The 23,058-nt window shown below is 67.9% G+C and overlaps 2 protein-coding genes and 1 long non-coding RNA gene across 8 annotated transcripts in view; 2 read left to right on the forward strand and 1 right to left on the reverse strand.

Annotated features, from left to right (window-relative positions):
- Positions 1 to 51: 51 nt before the first annotated feature.
- On the forward strand, positions 52 to 21,223 carry CPLX1 (complexin 1). Of its 5 annotated transcripts, none has more exons than XM_072810110.1 (4): positions 52 to 209; positions 1,597 to 1,701; positions 14,717 to 14,892; positions 19,504 to 21,223. In XM_072810110.1, the coding sequence occupies exons 2-4, from the start codon at positions 1,671 to 1,673 to the stop codon at positions 19,699 to 19,701; spliced, it is 405 nt and encodes a 134-aa protein (XP_072666211.1). In that variant the 5' UTR covers positions 52 to 209; positions 1,597 to 1,670; the 3' UTR covers positions 19,702 to 21,223. The 5 variants fall into 5 exon arrangements, with proteins under 5 accessions (XP_072666211.1, XP_072666218.1, XP_072666235.1 ...); XM_072810117.1 differs by having other exon boundaries at positions 56 to 209; positions 1,600 to 1,701; XM_072810134.1 differs by lacking the exon at positions 52 to 209 and adding an exon at positions 848 to 983.
- On the forward strand, positions 10,770 to 13,351 carry LOC140623663 (uncharacterized). The gene is made up of 2 exons (XR_012023205.1): positions 10,770 to 12,314; positions 12,410 to 13,351. It is a non-coding gene; the product is annotated as an uncharacterized lncRNA (long non-coding RNA).
- Positions 13,255 to 23,058, reverse strand: part of PCGF3 (polycomb group ring finger 3) — a 72,286-nt gene continuing 62,482 nt past the window's right edge. The window contains exons 2-5 of one of the 2 annotated variants that reach the window (XR_012023169.1): positions 16,056 to 18,627; positions 14,190 to 15,788; positions 13,497 to 13,813; positions 13,255 to 13,409 (exon numbers count right to left, since the gene is read on the reverse strand). The gene's annotated coding sequence lies outside the window, so the exon portion shown is untranslated. Of the gene's footprint in view, positions 13,410 to 13,496; positions 13,814 to 14,189; positions 18,628 to 23,058 lie in introns of both variants that reach the window. The other variant, XR_012023167.1, reaches the window with a different exon arrangement.

Consider the following 23,058-nt stretch of genomic DNA (forward strand, 5'->3'; position numbering starts at 1 on the left):
CCGCCCCGCGCCCCGCCGGCCCCGCCCCCGCCGGCCCCGCCCCCGCCGTGACGCTCGGCGCGGGCGGGGGGGGGCGGGTGCGCCTCCACGTGACGCGCCCTCCTCGCCGTGCCCTTCAGCCGCCGCCGCATTCCCGGCGCCACATGGACCCCGCCGGCCCGAGCGCGCCCCGCCGCTGACCGCACGCCCGCCGCGCCCGGCCCGGGAAGGTAACCGCGCTCCCCCCGCGCCGCGCACCCCGCGGCCCCCGGCAAGGCCCCCGCTCCCCGCGCCGCGCCCGGCCCGGCCCGGCCCGGCCCGGCGGAGCCCCCAGCGCCCCCGCCCCCGCCCCCGCCCCCGGGTCGCCCCGCCCGCACCCCGGCCCCGGGAGGCCCCCCAGCGCCCCCTACACCCCCCACACCCCCGCCGCCCCGCCCGCACCCCGGCCCCGGGCGGGCGCTGTCCGCGGACTCGGTGCTGAAGCGGCCCCGCGCGGCCCCTTCCTCGCTCCCGCTGCGGTCGGGGCTCCTGCCCCTCGCGCCCCTCCCCTCCCCGCCCCCCCGCGCCCCCGCCCCAGGGCCGCTCGGCACCTCGCCCGCCCGCAAAGCCACGGGGTGCGGCGGCAGCGGGAGCGGGCCCAAGCCTGGGGGACTCCCGCGGCGCCCCGAGCCTGGCTGTGGCTGCGCCCCGCTTCCCCACCCCCTCCGGAGCCAGGGGAGAAGTTTGGAAGAGAATCTGCTTTGCGGCAAGGGCGCCCTGTGCGCCAGCGCCGCGCGGGGAGGCGGCCCCCCCGACCACCCAGCACCCCCCCCCCGGTCCCCCCCAGGCCGCAGGAGCGCGGGTCTCCTGGGAGGAGAACACCCGAAAGCGCTGGATCTCAGCCCTGGGCTGCCCTGCCCCAGAGGCCCCACAAGCGGGGAGGGGGAGCATTGCAGCCCCTGGTTTAGGCAGCGCCTCCGCACCGGAGTTCAGCGACCTGGACCCTGGAGGCCCCGCAGGCGCAGGTGGGGGCGCCCTGTCCTCCCTCGGGGTCTCCCACCCCAGTCTCCGCCGTGCTGCTGGCAGTGGGCATAGAACTTCCCCTGGGTACAGCCTGGTCTCCTGGGACTCCTGTCAGAAGCCGAGGGGAGCTCCCTGAAGGGGCATCCGGCCGGGCCCCACTCCTCCGTAGTCCTTTCGTCCCTTAGGTGGCCCCCCACCCCTGTGGCCCAGGGCCCAGCAAGGAGGCGGAAGAGCCAGTCACCTTCAAACACCCCTTGGGCCCGACCGGGCTTCAGGCAGCCTGGCTCCTGGGAGCTGTGCTCTCCCGGGCTCTGCGCCGCATCCCCATCCCCGCAGTAGCCACCATAAGCTGGTTTCAGAAAACCAGGGACCAGGTGAGACCACTTTGTAGGTGGAGCAGGTCTTGGGATCTACGTGCCTGGATCAGGGTGTGGGGTGGAAGCCCCAGCCCCCGCTGTCCCTGTCAGTGTCAGCTCCGGCCCTCAGGTGGGAACCTGACCTGTGAGGCCATCCTCAGACCACAGACCCGTGCTCAGGGGCCGGCAGGTAGGGATGAAGAAGCCGCCCTCGCCCCAGCCTGCTCGGGGTGACCTGTGACCACTTCCTCTCCCCCAGCAGAGAACTCCTGGCCACACTTGCGTGTGAGTTCTGACCCTTGGAGGAGCCGCTGAGGAATCAAAGCCATCGTCATGGAGTTCGTGATGAAACAGGCCCTGGGAGGTAGGGAGTAGGGGCATCGTGTTCCCAGGGGGTCGCTGGCCACACACCTCGCAGAGCACACTCCCCTACACGGTCCCCCTCGGGCTTCACCTGCCCACCAGCCTCCTCAGGACAGAGCCCGGGGGTGGGGGAGGACGCAGCCTGGCACACTGTGGTCAGGGCAGAGCTGTCCAGGCCGCGCTGAGGCTGGGGTCGAGGCTAGGGGTCGATGGTTAAGCGGCAGCACCCTCTCCTCTGGGAGGATAGCCCAGGGTGCATGCCAGGGGCGCCAAGGGCCAAGTGCAACTGGCAGGGTCTGGTGGGCCCCATGGGGGCTTTGCTCTTGGGGAGCAGAGCCTGGGGAAGCTGTAGAGTGGCTACAGCAGGGGAGGCGGGAGGCCGCTAGAGCTGGGGCAGTGGGCTCACCCGGGGTGGGGGCAGCAGTGGGCACAGCGAGCCAGGGCCAGTGGGACCTAGGGGCACGAGAAGATGCCACGGTGGCCGTGCATCCCTGGCCCCCTTCCACAGAGGTGGTGCAGCGGTGTGTGTCCTGGCGTGAGCGAGCGTGGGGGGACCGCCCGTCGAACCCTGCTGGCTCGTATCTGAAGGGAATCCTGTGCCTGTTTGGTTCAAAAGGACAGTGTCGTGGCCAGAGACCCTGGCCCAGGAGGCGGGCAGGGCGACGGACTGAGGTCCCCACCGGCCTGGGTGCGTCGCGCTGGAGCCGTGGGGCCTGCCAGCCATCCCGTGTGCCCCAGCGCCCCCGGCTGCTGCATCAGCTCCCCGCGGCTGCCTGCAGCGGTACCTGACCGCCGTCCCGGGTGTTTTCCCGTGGTGGCCTCTGTGGGCCACACCCTGACCTGGTCGCCTTCGCAGCCTGGCATGAGTCAGGTGCTGTACCTCGTGGCGCTGCTGCAGCGGCAGGAGGGGTCGGGGCCTTGCTTCTGGAGGTGGGGGGCTGCTATGCCACTGGTGGGGGGCAGGATGGCAGGGCCACCAGGCCCAGGACCGGGGCCCCAGGGGTGGGCTTGTCCCTGGCGGAAGCGCCGCATTTCAGCCGCTGTGAGTTAAGTGGAAAGACACTGGGGGCTGGCCTGGGGCCACGTTCCCGGAGATTTTGTGGTCAAGGCTAGGCTGCAGGTTGAGTCTAATTATAATGATTACGTCACCAGGACATGATTCAGGGACGAGCATCCTGGCTCCGGGAGCAGTCGGTGTTCCACCCAGCCAGTCCCAGGCTGTTACAGATAATTAATTAGGTGGCTAATTCAGGCCCTGAGGTGGGTTTGTGACAAACCTGAAATATCTGATTTGGCTGTCTACATGGCTGAAATTAGCTGGGTAATTGCCAGCCTGGATTCCCTTTGTTCCATGTCAGCCCAAAGTTTCTCCTGCGGCGGCGACGGGGACACGTGGGAGCTGCAGGGGGGCAGAGGCGCCTTGGAGCACCCTGTCTGCAGCCGTCACGGGGTGGCCCAGCCAGGTGCTGCTCCCAACACTTGTCACCCCCTGCTGGGGTTGGGGGCTGCGTGCGGGCTTCCCCGGTGAGACCTTGTATTTTATTCCCTCCTTGGACGGGCATCATTTGGCCTCTCAGGATGAGTGCGTGCAGACAGACGGACAGGAACGGACCCAGACCCAGAGGAATGGTGCCGGGAGGCCCCTTAGAGAGGTAGACCCGAGACACAGGGAGCAGGCAGGCGGCAGGTCAGCAGGGGACAGGGGGGCACAGGCTGCCTGGGGACCTGCGGGCAATGGGGGGCCCGAGATCAAGACGGACGAACCCAAGGGCAAGAGACACAGATGGACAGACAGATGTATCAGAAACAAACCGAGAGACAGTCAGGGCTGGACGCCCAGAGGCCACACCGCCGCGCGGAGGGAGGCCAGTGGCAGGAGGGGCGGCGGGGACGAGGGCCTGGACGCAGCCTCCCGGGGCCGTGGCCGTGGCCGTGGGAGACCGTCCCCGGCCGGCCGGGCTGCTGTGCAGTCCTGACCACGTGTCTCGTGGAGGAGCCTTCGGGGGTGGCCTGGTGGCAGCCGCGGCTCCAGGCTGCGCAGGCCGTGTCCAGAGGCAGAGCAGCGGGGCACCCACAGGCCCCAGGAGCAGCTGTTTCTGTAGGGCCGGGTCCACCCTGAGGCTCGGGGGTGACGAACTCAGCGCCAGCCCGAAATTCAGGGGCTGCTGGGCCAGGAGCTCGGCTGCAGATGGGACGGCGGTGGCGTCCCCGGAGACCCCAGCCTTCCCCATGGCCCGTCCCTGCATGCAGCCCCGCTGAAGCCCAGCCCGGCCGGGGGGCTGCTGGTGCCGCCGCCACCGCTGCTGTGCGGCCCTCGGTGAGGGCTCTGTCCTCCATGGTCTGTCTGGGGCCGCGAGGCACCTGCTACTGGCAGGAAGGGGAGGGGGCGCTGGCCGGGGTGGCCCTGGTGACGGGGCTGCCCCGGGGGGAGAGGGAGGGCAGGGCCCGGCGGCCGGGAGGGGCCTGCCCGTCGGGAGGGGGCTATCCTTGGACCCAGGGACTGAGCAGCGGGACGAGGGGCGGCCCCGAGTGGTGGCCTCCCTGCAGCGGGTAGGCAGCGGGACCACAGGGCGGGGCACACACGACCCCGGGCTCCTTTGCCTGCCGGGGCAGGATCTGCCCAGACCCTCCGTCCTGGGCCCCCGGAGCGGACCTGGAGGGTCTGCCCTCAGGGCTGGGTTCTTTGTGGGGTGACCCAGGGGCACTTTGGTTCCTTCAAAGTCAGATGGGATCCCCATGGACACCGCGGCCGGGGAGGAGGGTCCCGTTGGGGCCACCCTGGGACTCCCCCCAGATTGGATGCTCAGTCCCTCAGAGAAGAGGGCCTTGCAGAGTCATGGCGGTGGACGGGACACGGCGGGGGGCTGGGGCTCCAGGCTGTGATCTGAAAGCAGATTCCCCGAGGCCAGGAAGTGGCGATGGCCCTGGAGCTATAGTCACACGAGGTCAAGAGCAGGGGCTGTCGTGGTACCGAGGTCGGTGGCGGGTGTAGACGCGAGCAGGCTAAGTCAGGCCCGACAACTGGCTCGCGGCCAGCTGTCTTGCTGCCCTGCCTCGGGTGCCTTGTTCCACGTCCAGAGCAGGCTCGGGTGCTCGGGGCTGGTGTGGGGCGGGGGAGGGTTTCACGAGGGGGCACCTGGGCTGGGATTCGAGGGTGCACAGATGAGCCGGGGGCACCTCATGGAGACAGCAGGACGTGACGGGACACCCCCTGCCTTGGGCTCCCCGGGGCCTGGTCACTGTCCCGAGTCCTGGGGCGCTCAGCCTGGGCCGGCCTGGGCTGGGGAGGCTGCTCTCTCCGGGGAGTGGGAGGGCTTGGGGCCTGTGCTCAGGGCATCAGGGTGAGGGCTGAGCGGCCCCCGGCCCGAGGCCCGTGCGTCTGAGGGGACAGCGGCTCTGCTGAGCCAGCCGCGGGGGCGTGGGAGGGACCCGGGCACCGTCACCCAGCCCTCCGTGGACAGGAGAGCATCTCAGACACGTATGGCAGGGGGAGCCTCCGGGGGCCGCTGTGGTCGGGGGCCTCTGTGCCCTGGGGCGGCGGTCTGTACACCGTGTGCGGGGACGGTTGGGGGGCTGTTGGGGGCCGGCCCCCAGATGTGGCAGGGCTGCCGGGGTTCCCAGCTTGGTGCTCACACGGAGAGGGGGGTTGCAGGCGAGTGTCCCTCTGGGCCGGGAGCCCTGGCCAGAGAAGCCCCTCCTTCAGGGCCCCCCCACCCCCCGGTCTGGCACCTGCTTCTGTTAAGCATCCCGAGCACCCCTCCCGCTGGCTCTGTGACTCCTGGCTGTGCCAGTGTCAGGTCACAGGGCTCCTCCCGGACGCTCCCTACCTTGCCCTCTAGGACCCGGGTCAGAGCTGCGGGCAGGCTGAGAGCCCATCTGGTCCTGCTGGACCCCCGGTGTCCACCCACGGGAGCCTACCCTGAGGGTGAGGCCAGGGTGGCACAGGCCCTCCCGACCAGGTGGGCAGTGTTGGACCGCCTGCCCCGGTACCTGGGGCACATCAGGTGGAGTTGATCTGAGAGGCCGGCCCCAGGCCCCGAGTCCTCCAAGGCAGGGCTGCATCCCTCCCTGCTCGTCTTCGAGAGCGGGGCATCTCCATGGGCAGCCAGCAGCAAGGGGGTGACAGAACACCAACAGCCATCCAGGGTGGGCACCCCTGGGCTCGGGAGAGACCCGCTTATCCCACGTCTCTCAGAGGCTGGAAAGACCTCAGAGAAACGGCCTTTTCTCCCTAACCACGAAGGACAGCCCTCCCCGCAGGACAGCGTGCTCCTCGTTGGTTAAGCTACACCTCGGTTATAAAGCTTCGGCCCCCGAACGGGAATAAAGTGGATGTATTCTACGTCAGCCGAGAAAGAAAGTCGTTTATTTCCGTTGGTTGGCAGGAATTCTGGTTGGGATTAAAGCGTTCATTGTAGGAGCTCCCGTGCGAGGGGCTCTCAGTGATCACACAGCCGCGGGGGCCTGCTCGGGGTCGCTGCGCATCTAACGCTGGGCCTTAAACCAGCAGAGTGAGCCCGAGACCAGGCAGACGCCAAGGGCAACGTGGATCAGAGAGGAGCACCCGGGGGGCGGGGGAGAGCACTCCCGAGGGGTGGGGTGAGGAGCACTCTGCTGTGGGGTGGGGAACACTCGGGGAGGGGGCGTGGAGTGGGGAGCACTCTGCTGCGGGGGCGGGGAGCACTCTGGAAGGGACGGAGTGGGGAGCGCTCTGGGGGGCAGGGCGGGGAGAGCACCCCAGGTGTGGGGCGGGGAGCACTCTGTTCCTGTGTAGCAGGGATGGAGGCTTGGGGTCTGCGCAGCCCTTGCTCTCCTCCTGCCTGTGGTCGGGCTTCTGTGAGTCTCTTTTCTTTTCCTTTTAAAGATCGTCTGCTTCTTTCTGAAGATTTTATTTACGTGGGAGAGAGGGAGCACAAGCTGGGGGAGGGGTGTGCGAGAAGCCGGCTCTGTGCTGAGCAGCAAGCCCCACGCGGGCTCTGTCCCACAACCCATGAGACCACGGCCTGAGCCAAGACCAAGACTCGGGTGCTTGCCTGACCGAGCCCCCAAGTGTCCCCAAATCTCTGCTCTCTAGACTTGCTCCCGTTTTTCTCATCTCCCGGGGGTGGGGAGTCGGGGAATGACTTCTCTACCCTCTCAGGACTCAGTCCACAGCTCTGGCTTCCGTTTCTTAGGGGCAACCTAAGGGAGGGTCCCCATTCCACCCTGGAGGCCCCCTTGGGTCCAGTGGGCTTGACTGAACTGTGGCAACCGGACTGAGGCCAGACAGCTGCTCAGGACCCAGCAGAAGGCTTGGGGTTCTGGGTTCTGAGTGCTGTGTGCTGGGTGCTGCTGCTGCTGAGTGCCATCTATTGAGTCCCAGGTGCTAAATGCTTTGTGCTAAGTTCTGAGGGTGCCGGGTACTGATTGCTGGCGTCTGGGTGTTAAACTGTGTCTGAATACTGGGTAATGAGAGTGCTGGGTGTTGGGTTCTGGTTCTGAGAGCAGAGGATGCTGTATACTGGGTGTCTCGTGCTGAGTGCTACATGCTGGGTGCTGGGTGCCAGGTGCTCAATGCTGGGTGTTAAGTGCTGGGTGTGGGTGTTGAGAGTGCTCCACACTGGGTACCTGGTGTTGAGTGCTAGGTGCTAGGTACTGAGGTGCTGTATGTTGGGTGCTGGGTGCTAGGTGCCAGTGCTGGTGTTGAGTGCTGGGTCTGGGTGTTTAGTGCTGCACGCTGGGTATGTGGTGCTGAGTGCTATGTGCTATGTGCTGAGGGTGCTAAGGGTGCTGGGTGCCAGGTGCTCAGTGCTGTGAGTTGAGTGCTGGCTGTGGGTGTTGAGAGTGCTGCATGCTGGGTGCCTGGTGCCGAGGGTGCTGTATGCTGGGTGCCAGTTCCTACGGGGACTCAGGAGTGGGGACCCGGGTCAGGCAGCTGTGACAGGGCCCTGGGAGGAGGGTGGCCCCGCAGGGAGCACCCTGCCCTGGATTGCCGTCAGGGGGGAGGCTGTGGGAGGCCCACCTCCCCGGCTTCCTGCCCCGCGTGGGGCTGGCCGAGCACCCAGTCGGCCCCACCCTGTCTGCCCGCGAGCCCTGCCCCTCAGCCCCCTCGCAGGGGACATGCCCGGCGCGCCCCGAGATCCGGGCCTGGATGTGTGGGGGGCCTCCCCGTCCCGGGGCCTTGCGCCTCTGGGCAGAGCAGGGGCTGGCGGGGCCCGGCCTCGGCCGCCGCGCGGCGGGCATCGCAGGAGAGCCGGCGCCCCGCGAGTGGGGAGTGGGCGCCCGGAGACCACGCCCAAGCCGCGCCCAGCGTCCCAGGCCTGGCGCCGCGTGGCTCACGGGGCCGCGTCCTCCCTGGAAGCCTGGAGCCCACGCCCTTGCCTGGCCCCCAGCAGGCGCGGGCATCAGGGGTCGTGAGGCGGGGGAGGCCCATGTGGCTGACGAGGGTGCGCCCGAGTCGAGGCCACCGGGGAAGGCGGGCGCTGCGCTGGCAGGCGGCTCTGGGCCCAGGGCCCCGGGGCGCAGCTGCCACAGGCCCCGGTCGGAGCCGGAGTGGCCCCAGGTGGCGGGCGCGCCACGTGGGCAGTGGCCGGCTTGCTCTCTCCCCGGAGGGTAAGGGGCGCGGGCCCGATCCTGTCGGGGCGCGGGGGGGGGGGGTTCGCTGTCCAGGAGTCTCTGTGGCTCGTGTTCAAGGAGGTGCTGGAATTGTGACCCGCGTTCCCCAAGTGCTCTCTACAGGGATCACGCCAACCTGCGCCCCCCCATAATGCACCTTACACGCCCGCTCCCCACGCACGGTTTCGTAGGACTAGTGCTGGTCAAACAGATAAAATGCGCTTATTTTAAATTGATCTTTAAAATCTTGATTTTAATCCAACATCTTTCTTTTACTCCATGCAATTTTTGGATACCTTATAGCTGCCACATTGTGATTTATACATTTTAGGTGAATTTTCTCTTATTTACTGACACTTTGCCGTGCTTGTTACTTGCCATTGGAGTCTGCAGCGGTCCGGTGTTCCCCCGTATGTCCGTGCGCAGTCGGCTCGCCCGGGCTTGGGTGGCTTCCTCGTCATGTGTGGTACCTGCTTAGTGCCCGGAGTGTCTGCCAGCGGTTCCCTGGGTGCCAGACGTTCTGACTTCCACCCTGCTGCGCGGGATATTTTTGTTTTCCTAAATATATTTGTGAGCTTCGTTCCAAATGTGGTCGGGTTGCTGAGACACTTTGATTCTCCCCTGGCTTATTTGGGGCTCTGTTAGGTGGGAGCAGAGCCGCGTGGTCTGGGGGTGACTCTCCGACAAGCCTCCTTTCTGCTCGGACGGATCGCGCAGCTGGGATTCACGGCCCGTCTGCCCAGGCCCCTTTGCACGCTCGCCCAAAGGCAGAGACTGGGAGGTGGCACGGAAACCAAGACCCAACCTTATGCCACCGGCAGGAAACTCACTTCAAATATAAAGACATACGCAGGGTAAGGTAAGAAGGTGGAAGAGATAGACCGTGCTCGTATTGCTCAAAAGGAAGCTGGTGTGGATCCGCTGACAGCACACAAAGTAGGTTCCAGAGCAGAGGCTGGTAGAGGGACGAAGGAGGCCGCTCCTGGCGCCGAAGGTGCCAACGGAGGAAGAGGATGTCGCGGTGTCCACTGTTTCTACCCCAGACACGAGCTTCACGACACAAGCAAAGGGACAAATAGACAAATCCTCAGGTTTAGGTGAGACACTCAGGAGTTGATGAAACAGACGGAGAAGCAGGAAGGACGCACAAGGACCACCGACCCTGCCTGGCGTGCGAACACTCCCGGTGAGCCCAGGTGTGCCTTCTGCTCACACGTGCGAGGGCAGAACGTGTCCGGGCCGTAAAGCACGAAGTCAGGAACGTGAAGGATTTCAGTCATGCCTAATGGGGGACGGGGCAAGAAAAGTAACAGGAAGATACCTGAAAATCCCCCCAGGTGCCTGGAAACTGGACAACGTGCCTCTGAATGAGCCGTGGGTCTGGGAAGATTCTCAAGGCAAACGAGAAAGGATTGTAAACTGGGGGACGCGGGGGTGGAGCGTCTGCCTTCGCTCAGGTCAGGATCCGGGGGTCCTGGGATCGAGTCCCACCTCAGGCTCCCTCTGACCCTCCCCCCACTCGTGCTCCCTCTTTCTCTCAACTAAATAAAATCTTAAAAAAAAAATAAGAAAGGAAATAAAATTCAGAGCAGATGTGAAGGACACGGGAAGAAGAAAACCCGAAGCTGCATCTTTAAGACAAAACCGGACGTGTGTACAGAATGTACGCGGGCCTCTTGCCCACCGGTAACAGGAAGGCCAGCAGCCAGTTGAGAAGTGAGCGGACACTCACGGCCATGGACCCGAGTCCACGCTGACGCACAGCCTGTAGGTGGGTGGCAGGCGGCTCAGGGTCCAGGCCAGGCGTGGAGCGTGTGGTAGCAGGTGCCCTGGACGTGACGCCACCTGCCCGGACGGGAGGGGCGGATGCGCGTCCATGCGATGGGCCCGCGCGTCGGCAAGAAGGGGGAACCGCTGGGTGTTGTGTGCGTGGTGCAACGCCACGGGGGGACCTCGAACGTCCTACGCGGGCAACCGAGGTACACCCACCTCGCCTTGGGGGGTGGGGGGGCTTGTGGTGAGGATGCTTTGGGGGGACGCACGTGTCCACCAGCTTGACTGCGGCCATGGTTTAGTGCGTGTGCACGTGTGTCAAACGCGTGATGGGCAGACTGTCAGGCCTGCGTGAAGCTGTTGTGAACCTAGACCCTGAGCAAGGGCGCTGCTTCCGGCTGAGGCGGCAGGGTGGCGCTCAGAGGAGGGGGAGGGGGAGGGGGAGGGGGAGGGGAGGGCTAGGTGCACCTGCCTGCCCCTGGCCAGGGTGGGGCAGGGGTCTGGGGTAGGCGTGGGGGCGGGGCGCGGGGACTTGGGGCGGGGCGGGCGCGGGGGGCGGGGCACGGGGACTTGGGGCGGGACGAGCGCGGGGGGGGCGGGGCACGGGGACTTGGGGCGGGGCGGGTGTGGGGGCGGGGCACGGGGACTTGGGGCGGGCGCGGGGGGCGGGGCACGGGGCACGGGGCCTTGGGGCGGGGAAGCCTCTGAGCCTGCAGAGCATGCGGTGGGGCCTGAGGAGCGCAATGGTCTTGGACGCGGGACCCTGTCTCCTTCCCTAAAAGGGCCCCCCCATCACGAGTGCTGTTTCCTCTGGAACTCCCCCCCGCCCTCGGTCGCCTGTCGCACTGCTGAAGTGGGGAAGTGGGGGCTGCCCACGGTCGCTCTCTGCCGGCTGCTGGCATCGTCCTTATGCGGATATCACAAAAATAACCTGAGGAATTTCCTTCTTTTCTCTCCTTTCCAAGAACAGTTTAAATATCATTGGAATTATCTGTTTCTTGAATGTTTGAAGGAGCCCATCTGTGAATTCTTAGACACACTTCTCAGCTTTTGACGGCGTGTCTTAGAAAATCCGCTTCATTCACGATTCAGCCGTATTCGGATACCACGTATCACTTGGTCACGCTAAGGTCCTCTCGGTCCGCAGCGTTTTCCCGCACATTTTTCCTCATTTCCAGTGTTGTGGCCCCAGACCTGCCGCCCCTGGTGCCTGAGCACCAAGTCCTGAAGCGGCCCGGTGCGCCCACTCGTGTGGGCCGCTCCCACCGCCGCCTTCTGCGCCCCTCGTTCTTCCCCCGGCGGCGGCCGAGCGCTCCTGCCGCCCCAGGAACATGCGTGTTGAGGGCGCCGCCGGCCTCGGAGCCCTGGGCTCTGCTGGGTCAAGGCCTGCTCTGGCTCCGGACGCGCGGCGGCCGTGGCGACTCGGCGCGACCACCCAGCCCCTGCGCTCGAGGCCGGGCGTGGGGTTTCCTCCTGCTTCCCCGGGTGTCCCACCTGCGTCTTTCCCGCCGCCGGGCCCGCCCTTCTGCCAGCGCCTTGAGGTCAGTTCTGCAGCCTGACGTTTCTTTTTCAGACGTAAGATTATAGGTCGTTTCAAATTTATGCTCCCCTTTTCTTACTGTGATGAAATATTCACGGCATAAAGTGTGCCCCCGTTGCTCTGAGCACCTTGAGGACAGCGGGCTCACAGCGTGCTGGCGACTGTCGCACTGCGAGCCCCGGCGCCGACCTCGCCTCTCCCCAGACCCCGAGAGGGCGCGCCTCCCCAGCGCCCCCGGCACACGCTGTCTCGCTTGAGAACGCCTCCCCTCTGATGACCTTTGTGCCGCCTGCAGCTCCCCGGACACGTCAGACGCATGGTGAGGGCACTTCCCTTCGGCGGGGGATCGGGTCGCCGACGTGGGCACTGCCGCGTGAGGGTTAACGTGGCCCCAAGCCCAAACGAAGAAGGGGATGGATTGTTGGCGTTTCCGTGGGGAGAACGGCGCGGACCGCACGCAGGCGGGCTCCAGTCTTGGTGTCACTGGCACCTTCACCGTGTGAAGCGTGCCCACCAGGAGTGCCAGCGTCGGCCAACCCTGGCATCCGAGGAGACGGTTTCTACCCACATGTTCTGAGGTTTTCTTGGTTAGGGCCAATCCTGAGGATTTGCTGCTTTTGGAGTCATTGTGGCTGGAGCATCGTCCCATATCTGCGCTAGTCCAGGATGCCCTGCGGTGGGTTCTCCCTGGGCGTCACCGATCATAGGTACGGACCACGTCAGCGGGGAAAGAGGCGGTGGGCGGGGGACAGCTTGGTGCCTTAGTAATACTTATTTTATTCCCTTTTTTTATTTTTAAAAGATTTTATTTATTCATGAGAGAGACAGAGAGAGGCAGAGACACAGGCCGAGGGAGAAGCAGGCTCCCTGCGGGGACCCCGATGCGGGACTCGATCCCGAGACCCCAGGGTCACACCCTGAGCCCAAGGCAGATGCTCACCCACTGAGCACCCCCGGGGGGGGACCTCATTTTTTTCCTTACGAGATGCAGTAGAGCTCCAGGACGCTCCCCCAGGGACAGCGCGAAGCTGTCCGTGTCCCCCCACCCTGGGAGGGGCCAGGGGTCCGTGGGGCTGAGTCCCCGCCCTGCCTGCTCTGTTGGTGGCCGAGCATCATTCGTATCTTTTAAAATGTGGGCGTTGGTTGTTGGCGGGTATCTGAGCACCCAGGCGTGCCAGGTGTTCTGGGTGTCGGGGCTCAGCGGGAGCCGGCGGCTGGTCCCGGCAGACACGGACTAGACCCCGCGACCAACGAATTAGAGCATCATCTCCCGTGATGGTGCCTGTGGGCATGAGGCCGCCTGACGCCGCCTGTTTTCTCGTTTTTATCCCGGTTCCCATCGGGCGCCGCACGGGACTCCGGGGTCGTGCCTCGGCCCGCAGCACCCCGCCAGGTGCTTCCTGTCACGCAGTCCCCGGCCCGGCCTCGCCTGGGCCCTGCACCTCCTGGGCCCTGCACCTCCGCGCAGCCGGCCCCTGCCTCGAGTGGCTCTCCGGGCCGGGCGGCCCGAGCTTCTCCGCCCACGAACCCTTCGCTTGTCAGATTTCACACAATTTCCTTTTCACCTCTTGGGGGTGCGACGGAGATTGCGCTGACCCGTGACTCACTTTCGGGGAGCGGGCAGCGCGTTGTGGAACTCCCCGACCCTGAACGTGACAAGTGACTTTATTTATTTAGAAAAATTTTAGTTTTCCGTTACAGTTTATAATTCTCACCGTAGGTTTGTTTCAAGGTGAAAAATACTTTTCTCTTTTCAAAAATTGACTTTAACCTAAATGTAATGTGCTTCCCGGGATGGGATCCTGGAAGAGAAAAGGGACATTAGTGGGAAAAGTGACAACATCCAAATAAAGCGTGTGGTTGCCTCGGAGCCTCGCCCCCGCGCTGACCGAGCATCACAGCGACCGTCGGAGGGCTGCTCGGAGTGCACCAGCCCTGGGACCAGCTGGGTGGCTTCTGTGACCCTAAGACGAAGTCCAGGAGAACTTCCGGAGATGAGTGCTCACTTGTGCAGCGCGCAGGTGTGCATGGTCCCTGCTGTGTAGGGTGGACCGCAGGTGGGCGCACCCACGCCAGTGACCAGCATGCAGGGTGCCCAGCGGGTCGGAGCGGTGGACAGCGTTCTGGAACGTGAGCTCTCGGAACAGCAGCAGGTGCATGTGCCTAAGGGGGACACCAGAGCCTCCCCCCAAGCGGTTGGAGACTTCTGCAGAGCGTGGGGGGGGAGGAGACGGACCGTCATGTTAGCAGGGGCATGGAAGGGGCAGGCCCGGGGGCAGAGCTGGGGCAGGGGTCTGGGCAGGGGTGCTCTGTGTGGGTGCTGCGGGTTCCCGTCCGACCCCCTCCCAGCACTGGTTGGGACGCCCCCGCCACGTCCTGAGCTGGGGTGTGGGCCGGGCAGGGTGGGGTCCGCGCTCCCGCGAACATGGGGGCGCAGGTCCCAACGTGGGGCCCTGAATTCAGGGAGAAGGGGGGCGGGGCGGCGATGGGCATCAGAGCAGGCTGGGGACGGGGGCATGACGGCGGCTCCCCCCCCCCACCAGCCTGTCTCTGGGGCTCCCAAGTGCACCCCACCGGCTCACCTGGGGCAGTGCTTGGGTGGGCTCCTCGGGTCAGAGGGTGGAGGCTTGCACCCGCAGGGCAGGGGCTGAGGGTGGGGGTGCCCCAGCAGCTGGCCGCCCCTCCTCGCGCTGCGCCCTGGGAGCCTTGGGTGCCGGCTGAGCCCCGAGGCTGTAATTCCACGTGTGTCCCGTGGGCCGAGGACGGAGGGCGGCGGCGGACGTGCTTGTTGTTGCCCGTGAATCAGGAGCTCGTGACAAAAGTGGCGTCTGGTGCCGCCGAGAAATTGGGGCCCCGGTGCTGCCGACCACGGCCTCGGAGCTCAGACCCAGGGCCCCAGCACCTGCACCGCCTGCGCTTGCACACGAGACCCCGGCCCCGGGCTCCCGGGCACACGCGTGCGGCCCTGCCCCCTGCCGCCCAGACCGCCTCCCCCTCCCCGAGACACAGGAGGACACCCCAGGACCGCGGAGGGGGGAGGTTGGGGGGGCCCTCCCTGGGCAGCGCAGCCAACGGGAGCTGGCGGGACTGAGCGGCCTCCTGTCTGCAGGAGCCACAAAGGACATGGGGAAGATGCTGGGGGGTGACGAGGAGAAGGACCCCGACGCGGCCAAGAAGGAGGAGGAGCGCCAGGAGGCCCTGCGGCAGGAGGAGGAGGAGCGCAAGGCCAAGTACGCCAAGATGGAGGCGGAGCGTGAGGCCATGCGCCAGGGCATCCGGGACAAGGTGGGCACGGGGCTGGGGACAGGGTGGGGGGGGGGACACGCGGGGCCCTGGGGACGGGGACGTGCTGGGCTTCCTCCGCCCGCCTTTTGCCGGCTCCACGGAACAGACCTTGGGATTGGACCGTCCAGAGCCCTGGGGGGTGGGCGGGGGTCCTGTCCTCTCGTGGGGTCTCCAGGCCCCCAGGACCGGCCGTGGTCTGCGGCCTCCACCCCGCGCGTCCCGGAGCGGCTCTCACCTGCCCCACCCCAGGTTCTAGGGGGAGGCCCCCCAGCGGGTAGGCGCCCGGGGCCCTGGCGGGTGAGTCATCATGGGCAGGGCCGTGCTCCCGGGCACCCCTGGGGGTCGCCGGGCCCAGGTGCGGGGGAGGGGGGGCTGCCTTGCTTGGTTCCCTGGTGCCCCTCACCCTATGACCCTGGCTCCTGGTCCGAGGGAGGAGATCTGCGTGGCCCCGGCCCTGCAGGGCGTGCGGTGTGCAGGCGTGGCATGGAGAGCTCCACTCACCTGGGGGACGAGCCAGGCCCCCCAAGGTTGGGGGGCGCCCCTGGGGTGGCTGCAGGCCTCCGGGGCACACAGGGCCTTGGCTTCGGTGGGGGTGCGGATGGCAGACCTCGCCACCCAGCACTGCTCCCTGGGTGCCTTTGGGGACCTGCAGAGACCTCCCCTGGCTTTGCCCGGTGCGCTGGTCCCCCTGCGGTCCCAGGTCAGGCCGTGGCTGGGGCGGGGAATGGGGACGGGTCGGGGGGCAGGACGAGGACGGCAGGTGCCGGGCGGGGTGTCGTCCACGGGGTGGGCGGGCCGGGGCCCGTGTCTGAGGCCCACGTCTCCCTGTCCGTCTGCCTGCGTCCAGCGACGCAGCTGCCCCAGGTGGTCACCCCAATGTGTCCTCACCCTCGAGCCTGCAAACAGGTCACGGTGCTTGGACAGGTCTCGGCGCCCCTGGGGTGCGATGGGGCGGCCTGCTGCCCAGGGAGCGCCTGCCCTGGGCCCAGGCCTGCCGGCGGGACCCTGCTGGCGCTCCGCGTGCACGCCCGTTTCACCCCGGGGTCAGCCCCAGGCTTGTGGTGACTCAGGCCCACCGTGCCCCAGGGCCTTTGCCCTGGCCTCTCCCCGGTCTCCCCCTGATGCGCCAGCCCCCTCCCCCGCTGGCTTTGCTTCCCGCCTACTTTTATGGGACACTCAGGGCTTTGCCGTTCCATGTCCCCCCGACGGATGCCGAGCTGGTGAATGAGTGAGGAAGTGAGCGAATGAATGAATGCGCAGAGGACTCTGTGGGAACAGAACGGGTGGTGGTGGACGTGGGAGCCCCTTCCCGGGAGCAGCTGGGGTCCTGCAGCCGGCTCCCCAGCCCCGTCAAGGCCCCGCGCCCTCGGAGCCCGGTCGCCCCGTGTGAGCTCCCCTCCCGGGACCCCGTGGCCGGGCCTGTGCACCAGTCCCGTTCCTGTGGGCACGGGGCCCCGTGGCATCTTCCTGCGGTCGCGGGGCGGGCCGGCCGCGGTTTCCTCACCTGCCCAGCCTGAGGGTCCCTCCCGCTGTCGCGGGTGAGGTGGGACCTGTGCCCGGAGGGTCCTCCTGCAGGGACGGCGGGGCTGAGCGGGGGCGCCTGCTGGGGTCCTGATTCTGCCGGCAGGGGCCTGCCCTGTGCGGCTGCAGAGCTGAGACGGTGGTCACCTGCGGGCACTGGCACGGGTGGCGGTGGTGCCGGGCAGACAGGGACACGGGTGAGCCCCCACGCGTGGGTCCGAGGCCGGGCGGCGTCTGACGTGTCCTGGACGCTGCAGCCCCAGGGGCCCAGGTCTCCCAGCGCTGTGGCCCCAGCCTCCAGAATGCAGCCCGCCCGGGGGGGGGGGGGCTCAGAGCAGGAGGGTGTGTGCGCCACAGCTGACGCCGCGCCTGCTCGGGACGGGGGCACCTGGTCCCCGCTGCACCCCCAGCACCACTGCCTGGCCCAGCCCCAGGTCCTGCTCCTGGGAGGTCTGCCCCACAGTGCGTCCTTCCCCCTGCCAGGGGACCCTGCCCCTTTCCTCCGGCTACCCCCCCCCGCGCCCACCCGTGGGCACACTGCCCTTGAGGTGTGACTCCCGCAGGTGACCCACCTGGCCCCCAGGCACCTGACTTCCTCCGGCCCTCCCTGGAGCCACATGCCCCCAGGCCTCGTGGGGCTGGCCGGAAAACGGGGTGCTGAGCTGCCCAGCCCAGGCTCCAGCAGACAGAGGCGCGCGTCCTCTGGGGCGCGCAGGGCCCTTGGCGACGTCACCCCAGGGTGTCTCATCTCAGGGGTTGGTGGGTGGAGCATCCCTCTGTCCGCCCCCTCACGGCCCCGCTGCGGGGTCCAGGAGCCACAGGTGAGGCACCTGCGTGGGTGCCGCCCGCCCAGCCGCCCTCAGCTTGCAGCCGCCAAGCCCACGCATCGCTTGCCGCTCCCCAGGCTTGGCTGAGGCACGGGTGGGTGTCACAGGAGCGTGTGGCTGCGGGTCACCAGCGGCTCTGAAGGCCGCGGCCCCGTGAGGCCGGGCACCTCCGCGGGGACCCCAGCCTGGCGCAGCGGCGCACCCCTGCAGAGAACTGCGACCTTGGGGGAGCCTCGCCGGGTGGCCCGGCCTGGGGTCTCCTCCCCGGTGGCCGGAGGGGCAGCCCCAACACCGCAGGCCGCGCTCGCTCGTGGGCCGCGTCTCTGGTCGGGGTTGCTCTGCTCACCGCACACGGCGTGTTCTCGTGGAAGCGCAAGTGTTCCCTGAGCACACGGGCATCTGCGGGCGGCCCACGTCCTCAGGAGCCTGCTCTCCCCAGGTGACCTGCTTCCTGCCCGTGTTCTGCCCCTGGGGGCTCCAAGCCGGTCCGGCCCCTTCCCAGCCAGGGCCGCTGCCGGGGTCAGGGGGTGTCACAGTCCGTGCGGCTGGCTGGCCTGACGTCCACGCTCACCTGGTGCATGTGCCGGGTGCCCTCCTGTGCCCCTCAGAGACCCTCCCCGCGCCCCTAGGGTGCACAGGGGCCTGTGGGCTGCTCGGGGGCCCCCTCATCCCTCTTGCAGCAGGTGCCCAAGGAGGCCACAGGCTGTGCTCTGGCCACGGGTGGGCGGAGAGCACGGCTTCCTCCTCGGCGACCTCTGCCACAGTGGCCGTCACCTCCCTGGCCTGAAGCCAGTGCGGCCTCGGGGAAACGGGCGCAGACGTTTCCTTCAGCATCATCAGTGGGTTGGGGGGCACAGCCAGCCCCCCAGAAACCCTAGAGCAGAGGAAGGTCCTTTTTGGAGAGCCAGCCCCTGCCCCCAGAACCAGAACCAGAATCCACTTTTTTCGGGAGGGGTGGGCAAAGAGAGCCGAGCAGGAACCGGGTCCCAACCTGGACAGAGACTCCTCCCTGAGCCCGGGGTCCTGTGCTTGTGGGGTGCCCGCAGAAATCTGGCATCGGGACGATCACCGATGCGCACACTGACCCTGCTTGTCCCGCTTTACCCCTGCGAGCGCTTCCCTCGGGTGCGGGTCAAAACCTCAGGCGTCCCCATCCCGACTGGGCCCCCCCACGGGACACCAGCCCCGAGGCCGCCCAGGACCCCCATGCGGCTCTCTGACGCTCGTGCTCTCTGCTCTGGGGAGAAGTCCGAATCCGGATGTGGCAGGGCTGCCGGCCCGGAGTCCTTCCTGTGCCCTTTTGGTGGCCTCCGGTGGCCCTCAGTGCCCTGCGCCCGCAGCCGGCCTTTGTCCACTTGCATGTGGCCTCTCTGGCCTCTTCTTTCTTCTACAAGGAAATCCTCACCGATTTAGGGTCCAGGATCATCTCTTTACCCTAAGAGCAGCTCAAAGACCTTATTTCCAAATTAGGGCACATTCTAAGGTTCGGGGTGACATGAGTCTTGGGGGGACGCCATTCCACCTACTACACAGGGGAGACCTGGATGATCTCCGGGGGCAGAGACACAGGCCGGAAAACGGAAACAAGGGGTCCGGGATGTCCAGGCGTGGGGCTGCGGGGCTTCCACCTGGAGCTGCCACCGCGCCCCCTCCTCCACGGGCTGTCCACGGGCAGGGGCGGGGTCACCGCTGCATGTAGGGAGACGTGGCCGGCCTGAGGTGGGACGGCACCTCCCAGCCGGGGGTCTGGGCTGCGTGGGCGCCCCAGCCACGGAGCAGTGGGTTCTCCTCCGCTGCCTGCACGCATCCTGCCTGTCCCTTCCGCTGCTGCAGGACCCGGGCCCAGGCTGAGGACGGTGGCAGCTTCCCGGGAGGGCACCTGGGAGGGCACGCAGGGTGGCCGCGTGGGGGGGCCAGGTTGGGGTGGGGCCGCAGCTTTGGTGCCAGTAGGGACCCACCTTTCTCTCTGCTCTGCTCTCAACATGCTCCCCAACCCCCGGCTCCGGCTTCCACTGTCGCCCCTACATTCTTGGCGGGGTCCCCCTGCCCCCCCAGGCACCCTCCTGGGTGGGGCCTTTGTCCTCCAGGGTCTTGGCGGCAGTTGGCGCGGCCCTTTCTCGGCCACGGGCACCGCCTCTTGGGGGGATCCCGAGGCGCAGGAAGGGTCCAGCCCTCCCGGGGACTGTGGCCCCAGCCAGACCTGGGGTTGGGAGACCTGCTCACGGGCTGACCCCTCCTTCCTGCCCGCCCCCCCCCCCCCCAGTACGGCATCAAGAAGAAGGAGGAGCGCGAGGCGGAGGCCCAGGCCGCCATGGAGGCCAATTCAGAGGGCAGCCTGACCAGGCCCAAGAAGGCCATCCCGCCGGGCTGCGGGGACGAGCCGGAGGAGGAGGACGAGAGCATCCTGGACACCGTCATCAAGTACCTGCCCGGGCCGCTGCAGGACATGTTCAAGAAATAAGCGGGCGCTGCCGGCCCCCGCCGCGCCCGGAGCCCCCCCCTCGTGCCCTCGCCTACCTTCCCCTGTACCTCCGCGAGGCCCCTGAAGGGACATCGGGAGCAGAGTGCAGCCCCCCAGCGCCACTATAAGCCATAGTCCTAGATCTGCCCGCCCCACGCCCGCTCATGCCTCGGGAGCCTGCGCCACCCCCCCACCCCCGCACTGCCATCGCCACCAACACCGGGGCAGGGGTGCCCGCCCCCAGGGCCCCTGCGGTCTGTGCTGCGGCCCGGGCCCGCCCACGTGCTCCTCTGGGTGGGCCCCCCGAGCTGGGACGGCCCTGACCGCCCCCGTCCTTCCCCTCCACCCAGCAGTGCCCGAGGTCCGGGCACCGACCAGGCCGGCATCTCGACCGCCCCTCGGTGCGCCGTCCCCGCGCTGGTGGGCGCTCGTCCGCCCCAAACTCAGGAGCACAGCCATAGTGGGGGGAAGGCCGCGTGGGCTGGGAGCAGCAGCCTCCCTGGGGGCGCGGGTGGGAGCCCCCACCCCCGCCGTGACAGCTGGTTGCGGGATCTCGGGGTCCTCCCGCCTGCGGCCGCCCACCTCCACCCACACCCCTCACGCTCATTGTCCATCTGTCTCTCCCCGTCCTCTGTCCCTGCCTGGCCCACTGCCCCGGAAGGCTTTGCTTCTGGCCCACACCAGGACGCGGTCGTCTTGCAGACTAAGGGAAACACAGCAATAGGCCCGGGGGTCATCCCCCCGCCCCGGGTGGGAGCACAGCCCTCGCCCCCAGAACTCGCTGCCCCTGAGTCCGTGGGCGCAGCCCACTCCCTCCCCACTTGGTGCCTCCGGCCTTCCCATCGGAGGCTGCTCTGGGTGGGGGTCCCCTGGCGCAGCCCCTGCACCCCCACACCCCCGAGGAGAGCCGGGAGGAGACTCCGCGCCCTCGGAAGCCTGCTGCGCGTCGGGGGGCGGACCTGCCCGGGACCACCGCGGGCCTCCCGAACCCCGTGTCTCCACCCTTGTTTTCCTCTGCATCACGATGTGTTGAATCTCAGGTAAACGAGGTCTTACGTGTTTGGGGGTTTTATCGTCACAAAAAGGCCGCAGCCTCGGTGCCCGGGGCCCTTTCTGTCCACATTGAAACGTCATCGTGTCGCGGGCCGGGGCGTGGCCCCCCGTCGCTCTTAGACAAGCCATAACAATAGACCGCAATACTACCGCGCACCCCCTGCCCCGGGCCGCGAGGGCGCCCCCCGCGCCCCGCCGCCTCGCTGCGCCCGCGCCCCTGACTCCTCCCGGTCCCACGTCTGTTCTAAACGGCTGTTTTCACACTTCACGAAGGCAGCTCGGAGCCCACAGGGCGGGCTCGTACCAAGCCCGCGTCCCGTTCCCAGCGCGGGGCGCCCGGAGCAGCCGAGCTTAGTTAGACTGTGGGTGTCGTGTCCTCCGTCGTCACGCCTGGCCTCCTCCTGCATGTGGGGGGCCGCCGCGTGTGTAGCCTCGATGGAATCACAGCCAATAAACACCAGTGATTTCACCCCGTGTGCTCTTCTCTCCGGGGTCGCAACCCCGCCTGGGCAGCCAGAGGGCACGGGGTCCTGGGGCGAGGGGGGGCGGGCCCCTTCGGACCTGGGCTCCCCGGCCCTGACCCCCCTTCTCTCCAAGGCAGCCCCAGGGCAATGGTCCAAGGGCAGACCAGCCCCTTTGGGGGGCCACCCTTCTCTCCCCCAGGTCCCACTGTGCTGGCCCCAGTCCTGAGGTCCTGCCCTAGTCTGTCCTGTGTCCTTAGGGAGCCCTCCCTGCGCTGCTGGAGCTCTGGCCGCCGCCCCCTAGGGCAGCCTGCCCACCCCGGGCTGGTGGGAGGAGGGGCCGCTGGCCCAGCGCAGCCTTGCTTGCCCCCTTGGGGCCCCCTCCCGTGTGGTCCCTGTGCCCAAAGCCCACCCGAGGTGCCTGGTTCCTTGGATCCCCAGAGACTCGTCTGAGCTCCACTTCTGGGGGCCTCTCTTCAGGGAGCAAGGCGGGGTCCCTGTGGTCTCCCTACACTGCTGCCTGGAAGTGCTGTCAAGAAGCCTGCCCCGCCTGGGCCCCCAGAGAGGCCGCACTGGCCCAGCCCTGCCCCCTGCGCCCCTGCACCCACAACTGTGCCCTGGAGGCCGCTCCCGAGCCCTCACTCCCTTACTCCGCCTCAGGCTGCCTGGTGTCAGGAAAGGGACGGAGGACCTGCCTCGGGGGACAGCTTGGCCCCCCAGCCCCAAGGACCACCCCGGGCGTCTTTTGCTCCCCGGGGAGGGAGCAGCTGTCCCTCCTCCCTCCCTGGATCCAGAACACTGACGGAAGTCTCTGTGCCAACTCTGTGCTTGGGGTTTGCCGGCCTCCCCCAGGGTGGCCCCTCCTAGATAACACCATTCCCCCCACCCCCCCGGGCCCAGCAGCCTCCCCTCCCCCAGCGCGGCCTGGCAGGGACGGCGGGGTCCTGGGCAGCAGCCTGGACGCCTTGCTGTGGCCAGCGCTTCCTGGGGCCGGTGTCTGCCGGTGCGACGCCCAGAGGCCTGCGGCGGGCGCTCTGCTCTGGGCGTGGGGGTGGCGCAGCTCCCTTCCTCCCGGCAGGTTTCTCAGCGGAGGACACGGTGGCCAAACGCGACCAAGTGCGGGAGACTGAGGGGGAAGGGGGCTGAGAGGGTGGTGAGCCCCAGGCCTTCCCCTCTGAGCAGGTGCAGAGACGCCCCCGGGACAGACGGGTCCTGGGGGACCCCGACCGGAACAGCCGGGCCCTGGGCCCTCGGAGCGCAGACCGTGGCCCGCCCTGGGCGCTTGCTAGGTCCACACTGACTCCTCGCCGAGCCTCCTTGCGGATGTGGAACCCCGGAGGAGGCGAGCGCCCCTGCACGGTGCATCCTGCGGGCTCCTGCGGGCGGGCCAGCTCCGACGAGCTCTCCGTGCTCCCGCCCTGCTCCTGCGGCAGCCAGAGGACGCCCCCTCCTCTCCGCCGCGGGTGGGAGCGCTGGACGCCCAAGCCACTCAGCCCCGGGCTGGCGGGACACGGTGCCCAGGGCTGCCAGTTAAGGGCCGTTTTGTCTAGTTCGGCTGATCCGCAGCGAGCCAGCTCCTGCCGTCCCGCCAGCCCTGAGCCTGCGCCCCCTGTCGCAGCGTGGCCCGGCCTGCACCGGCCTGCACCGGCCTGCACCGGCCTGCACCGGCCTGCACTCCCGCCTCCCGTCCCTCCCTGGGAGCCTGGCTCGGAGGGGCTGGGGGCTGGGCGGGGTTGGGGGGCCGGGCTGGGGCGATGCCGGGGCTGGGGCTGGGGGCGGGGCGGAGGGGGTCTGGGCTGGGGCGGCGCCGGGGTGGCCCGGGGCAGGGCTGGAGCCTGCGGCC

The sequence above is a fragment of the Canis lupus genome, chromosome 2, assembly GCF_048164855.1.
Source record: "Canis lupus baileyi chromosome 2, mCanLup2.hap1, whole genome shotgun sequence".
Taxonomy (NCBI): domain Eukaryota; kingdom Metazoa; phylum Chordata; class Mammalia; order Carnivora; family Canidae; genus Canis; species Canis lupus.